Here is a 6,391-nt window from a genome sequence, read left to right as displayed (position 1 = left end):
CCACTGAATGCCACTGTGGGAACCAGGCACTTCTCTCTGTACTCCTCCTCTAGCAACACCAGAACATTTTGGATGCTGTTAGATCCGAAATGATTGAATTGGTCTCATGAGGCCAGAGTATGGATTCTACTTTGTAAATAATGTGCCTTGGAAAAAGCTAAATGAGTTTATTGTGCTTTGGCTACAGTCGGTAGTTCTGGTGTGGATAAACAACCATGCATGTCACTTCTGCATGCTGCATGTTACTCTTTGAGATAAAGTGTCACTCTTTTCACAGCTTTTGCCGGCTCTGAGACACTTTCACAGTGTTTCTCCTGCTCTTTTTCTAGCAAAAACTCACTCATCACTAAATTCAAGCTTAAAGTGAAGACCTGATTATTTCAGGGGCCTTTTCACAAGTCCATTGTTTTTGAATTTCTGTGTTACTTTGGCTATATTTTCACACTTAAAACAATAATTTGGTATTCCTCTTGTACCATTGTCCTCTTCTATGCTAAGAAATAAATCTCCTGGCAGTTCTCTCTCAAGTGGTTTCATTGTTGTCAGCATTAAGTCTGAGTATGATTCAGTGGGACATATAACACTTAATTATCAAGAAATCACTTACCTTTAACAGTTTTGGTTCAACATACTTACCTGTTGATCAATACTTGCCTTAACCTTACACCAGAATTTTTTTTTTTTTTAATTTAGTAACTTTCAGGAGGGTGTACTCATTTTTGCAACCCAACATTTTATCACTTTGATAAGAAAATGGTATTTTCTTGAATAATTTTAACATTCTTCTTTGCTAACTGATCAAGCAGACTTGCTGGAATATTATATCTCTAAAAAACCATAACATGTCTTCTAAGCAAAGAGTAATTGCGAGTTATGAGACAATTGAAAATTATGAGACTACTTTGAAATTGATAAAGTTGTCTCTTTTAATAATTGAAGATTTTAATGCTCTGCTTTCATCCAGGTTATGTTCTTCATGGCTTAAGTTGTATGAAGTGTTGACAGATGCTGGATCTGTCAGTTTGCATTTTTGGATCTGATTTGATGCTGATGTATTTTCCTGAAAGGGTTTAACACTCAGAACAGCTGCTGGTCCAGAATGAGACCCGTGTGTGTGTGTGTGTGTGTGTGTGTGTGTGTGATCTGACTGCCATATGCTTTCGCTTCAGCTAATGTGAGTAATTGTGAGACAACAATCTTAATGGTTTTGTAGAAGATTTGAGATATTACATCTAATGTAAGGATTGCAGATCACTTAATGCCAGAGACAGACATCATAATCATATTTCACATGATAAAACAATTTCAGTTATGGATGCTGATTTGTAAATGCCATGTTCCAGATGCTCTAAAATCCACATTAGAGTTACAGCTCTGACGTGAAACTTTGCATTGAATTATGAATTATTTTTATGTTTCGTAATGCATCAGCACATACTGTAAAATCAAACTTGCATGGCTAGAAGCATTAGCATTCACATAATTACTAGATAGTCTAATGGATGTCAGGACTAGATCTTATAGCAAATGGATGGCACTTAATGAATTTGTTTAAAATAATGTTTTAATGGGTTCTTCTGTTTGGTTTACAGTTGGTAATCATTTTTTTCATGATTTTGAAGATTGTTCTGCTCACCAAGGCTGCATTTATTTGATTAAAAACACAGTAAAAACAGTAAAATTGTGAAATAATATTATAATTTAAAATAATGGTTTTCTATCTGAATATATTGTAAAATGTCATTTATTCCTGTGATCAAAGCTGAACTTTCAGCATCATTACTCCAGTCTTCAGTGTCACATGATCCTTCAGAAATCATTCTAATATGCTGATTTGCTGCTCAAGAAACATTTCCGATTATTATCAATGATGAAAACATTTTGTGGAAAATGTGATTCATTTTATTTTTCAGGATTCTTTGATGAATAGAAAGTTCAAAAGAAAAGCATTTATTTGAAATAGAAATCTTTTTGTAACATTACAAATGTATTTACTGTCACTTTTGATCAGTTTAATGCATCCTTGCTGAATGAAAAAAAAATAATATATATATATATATATATATATATTCGTCAGTCAGCGTGTTTGACAAATTGTGTTTGGCAAATCCATCTCAGTCAGATTGATCCAACAACGCCGGGCTGCTTTGTGCCCAAACTGTGGAACGGTTGAGAGTTTATCGCAGGCAGACCTTGATTACAGCGAAGGCCGATCCGTGTCTGTGCTTGAACGGGCTGTGCTTCAGACACACACGAGTGAAGGGATTTGTTTCCTGAGACGGACAGACTGCTCGTTATCTCAGAGATCAGTCTGACGGCCGACCTGAGCTCAGCATCTGTTCCACCCACAGACCTCCGTGTCAGAAATCAAACACTCGGCTGTTTCGCTGGAGGACACTGATGCGGATTGAAAGGGCTGATAACTGCAGTTGTTCTCTGGACAGACGGACACCTCCACACGATTATTGTTGTGACAGTCTTGCAGGACCGGTTTGAATCTCTGTGTCATTGTGAAAGGGTTGTGAGCTGTCAGAGAAGTTCAGTGTGTTGTGTTGTCGTTCTCACCTTGTCCGTCAGTGAAATAATTGGAGCGTTTTGCTGTCCTGTAACTTCTAAATCACTTTTGGAAGAATCTTTCAAGAGACTAATTTTAGGCCATAATGAAAATAAATACAATTTATGAAATTAAAAGAATTTCCTATTAAGCTTTTTTGCCTATAATGCAAAAAATAAAAAAATAAAAAAATAAAAAAAATAAAAATAAATTTAGTAACAAAAATCACTATTTTCACCTTGTTTATATATATTATATTTTATTTTACTATATTTATTGTGTCATATATATTTATTAAATGTATTGTTTTGTATCTTATATATATACATACATACATACATACATACATATATATATATATATATATACATACACACATATACATACATATACATACACATGCACATGCATACGTATACATACATATATATGAAGTTATTTTTATTTATTTAATTATTGATTGATTGAATAGTTTACAGGAATTTCATTTTTTTCACTGCAGATTAATTTTTACAAATTTTTCACTGTTTACAGATACTTTTATTTGACTAGAGAAAAAAGAAACCGCTCTTGATTGTTTTTAAGTATCTGTTTATATAGAATAATTTAAATGTATATAAATTACAATAAATGTATTGTAGTAAAACAAAACTACCATGATGTATAAATACTTTACAAATATATTTCAATAATTAAACATTAATATTTTTTTTATTTTAAATATTAAAAACATTTATATTTATGTATATAAATATTAAATATTATTTTGCTTCACATGATTGAGAATTTCCCATGCGTTAAATTTAAATTTCCACTGCTGTCTGCTTTTCGATTTTTTTATTTACCTGGAGAGAAAACTGTTCAGAGTTATTTGCTGGGTTTTTTTTGTTTGTTTGTTTGTTTGTTTGTTTTTTTGAAGTTCAAAAAGTTCAAAACTTTTTACATTTTTATTTTTCTTTAAAGAAAAAGATACACATTTATTGGATAACTTCTTAATAAATTCTTAAATCTCTTAATTTCCTTCATTGGAATGAATATGTCAAATGAATGATTGACAGGTGAGTGGGGCCTCCTGACTATTCTCTCTCTCTCTGTGTTTCTCTCTGTCAGAATGACTACAGGAAGTTGTCGATGCAGTGTAAGGATTTCGTGGTGGGTGTTCTGGATCTCTGTCGTGACACAGAGGAAGTGGAGGCCATTCTGAACGGTGATGTGGACCAGAACCCTCCCGCAGAACACCAGAGACCCTGTCTGAGCCGCATCAAACTCGCCATCAAATATGAAGTTAAAAAGGTGAGGACACTCTTATCCCTGTAAAGCCTACTGTATCGTATTTAATACACAAATAAGGCCTCTAAATGATCAACATGATCAAAACTTTGCTGATAAACCTGTCACACACAATCTACCACATGCCTTCTGTCATCTGATTGATACTTTAGACTTCTCTAGCGAGTAAAGTACAAACATCCACCTTCAGCTTGTGCTTCACGTGTCTTTCTGCTGTGAAATCTGTACTGATTTTTATCAAGTAAACATAAGAATAACTGATATTTCAAGAAGAACACTTACTAGACTGAAGCAACTCCGCGTTACTTGATTATCAGTATCAAATATGATGTCGATGCAGTGTAAGGATTTCGTGGTGGGTGTTCTGGATCTCTGTCGTGACACAGAGGAAGTGGAGGCCATTCTGAACGGTGATGTGGACCAGAACCCTCCCGCAGAACACCAGAGACCCTGTCTGAGCCGCATCAAACTCGCCATCAAATATGAAGTTAAAAAGGTGAGGACACTCTTATCCCTGTAAAGCCTACTGTATCGTATTTAATACACAAATAAGGCCTCTAAATGATCAACATGATCAAAACTTTGCTGATAAACCTGTCACACACAATCTACCACATGCCTTCTGTCATCTGATTGATACTTTAGACTTCTCTAGCGAGTAAAGTACAAACATCCACCTTCAGCTTGTGCTTCACGTGTCTTTCTGCTGTGAAATCTGTACTGATTTTTATCAAGTAAACATAAGAATAACTCTGATATTTCAAGATGAACACTTACTAGACTGAAGCAACTCCGCATTACTTGATTATCAGTATCAAATATGATAATCAGGCTATTGAGGAACGTTTATTTGTTCATCTCTCAATCATCATTGTATTGTATTGCATTGCATTTACATTGTATGTTTTGATCATCAAGCTAAGCATTTAAATATCATAAAACATATTATTGGATATATAGAGTGATGACTGATATTTATATCATTTTATGCAAATGGCTGCTATACTGTTATAAAGATCTCAGTGATTTGCATTACAATCAGAATTTCATACTTTTTGTTCATATAAATATCAGCATCAAATTGCATATTTTTGCTCAGTTTGTGTCTCTGAATCAAACTGAGCTGTTTTTCCTCCATATTCTCACTATATCATACTATATGAGTCATAAAAGACAAAAAACACATTTTTCTTTGTCTAAAGGTACTAAATTAGATTTGAGGACTATTATTTCATATGTCGGGCTTTACAAAGAAAATATAAATGTGCACTGCAATACAAACAAATCTGAAGCGATCCGATATCCGATCAGGATGAAATCAGTGGATTTGGAGACGTGAGGTGAGGCAAGGTGTTCAGGTTTGGAGTCTAATCAAGTATCTGAGCTCTTCTGTTCTTCACCTCAGCTGAACTCGTGATTGGTGGACTGTGTCTCAGATGGAGAACTCTCTGTCTGCATGCTAACTGCTCCACAACTTCCTCAACTTCTGACTTCAGCGCTCACTCCACTGACATGATGGAACTATATGGAAAACCATCAGCTTCCTCATGAAATCATTGCACAGACTATTGTTTTTAGGCTACCCGGTCTCATGGCAAATACGTACCTGGGGGCACATTTTTGCAAGACGCGAAATGCGTACCAATAAGTACATATCACTGCAGTTTCCAAAAAAAATGAACACTAGAGGCAGTAAAACTCCGACACCTTTTAAATTATTTTCACACAGAGTATGATTTACAGAGTTTTGATTAATAAAGCGTAATTTTCGCACAATTACTTGAAGAGTATTATGTTGTGACTTTATATCAGTTTTGCATTTGTTAACACTATCGGGTAGGTTTAGGGTTGGGTTTGGTGTAGGGCATATTTCCAACACGACAGAGCATTAACTTTTAGCAACAGTCCCCGGATATTTGAATTCTGAATTGCCGCAATACGTACCTGAAGAAACGTAATAAAAACACAGCAGTACGTACCTATATCAACGTAATAAAAACGTGCCAGGGTTCACATATTGAACCCGTGTTTTACCGCCACTCATTGGACATTTCTCTTTGAAACTGCGGCTAAACGTGCAGTAAGGTATGTAAAAACGGTGTTGCAGAAAAGTACCCAGAGGGATGTATTTTTATGAGACCAGGTTGCATAAAACCTATGTTTACTTTCTTAATGAACAATATCCATTTTTTTCAGTAGCAAATACAGTTTTTAGGTCACACTTTATTTTAAAGGGTTAGTTCACCCAAAAATGTGGATAGGCCTACTCTCCAAAATGGCGCCAGGGTGGAGGAGGCGAATTGTTGAATAAAGTCGTTTGTTTTTTTTTTTCTTTTGCGCACATAAAGTATTTTCATAGCTTCGTAAAATTACGCTTGAACCACTGATGTCACATGGATTATTTTACCGATCTCCTTTCTATGTTTCTGGATCTTGATCGTGTAAGGATCATTGCTGTTTATGGGAGGGTCAGAGTGCTCACGGAATGCATCAAAAATATCTTAATTTGTGTTCCGAAGATGAATGGAGGTCTTACAGGTTTGGAGC

The 6,391-nt window shown here is 35.0% G+C and overlaps 1 protein-coding gene across 1 annotated transcript in view; it reads left to right on the top strand.

Annotated features, from left to right (window-relative positions):
- LOC107654649 (short transient receptor potential channel 7-like) overlaps positions 1–6,391 on the top strand; it is an 82,364-nt gene that overhangs the window by 25,693 nt on the left and 50,280 nt on the right. The window contains exon 3 of the mRNA XM_016441827.1: positions 3,665–3,847. Within this exon, the coding sequence (XP_016297313.1) occupies positions 3,665–3,847 (183 nt within the window). The remainder of the gene's footprint in view (positions 1–3,664; positions 3,848–6,391) is intronic.

This window comes from Sinocyclocheilus anshuiensis, unplaced genomic scaffold (genome assembly GCF_001515605.1).
Source record: "Sinocyclocheilus anshuiensis isolate Anshui unplaced genomic scaffold, SAMN03320099.WGS_v1.1 scaffold675, whole genome shotgun sequence".
Taxonomy (NCBI): domain Eukaryota; kingdom Metazoa; phylum Chordata; class Actinopteri; order Cypriniformes; family Cyprinidae; genus Sinocyclocheilus; species Sinocyclocheilus anshuiensis.
Note: the sequence above shows the minus strand (reverse complement) of the source record. Positions and strands in the feature narration are given on the sequence as shown.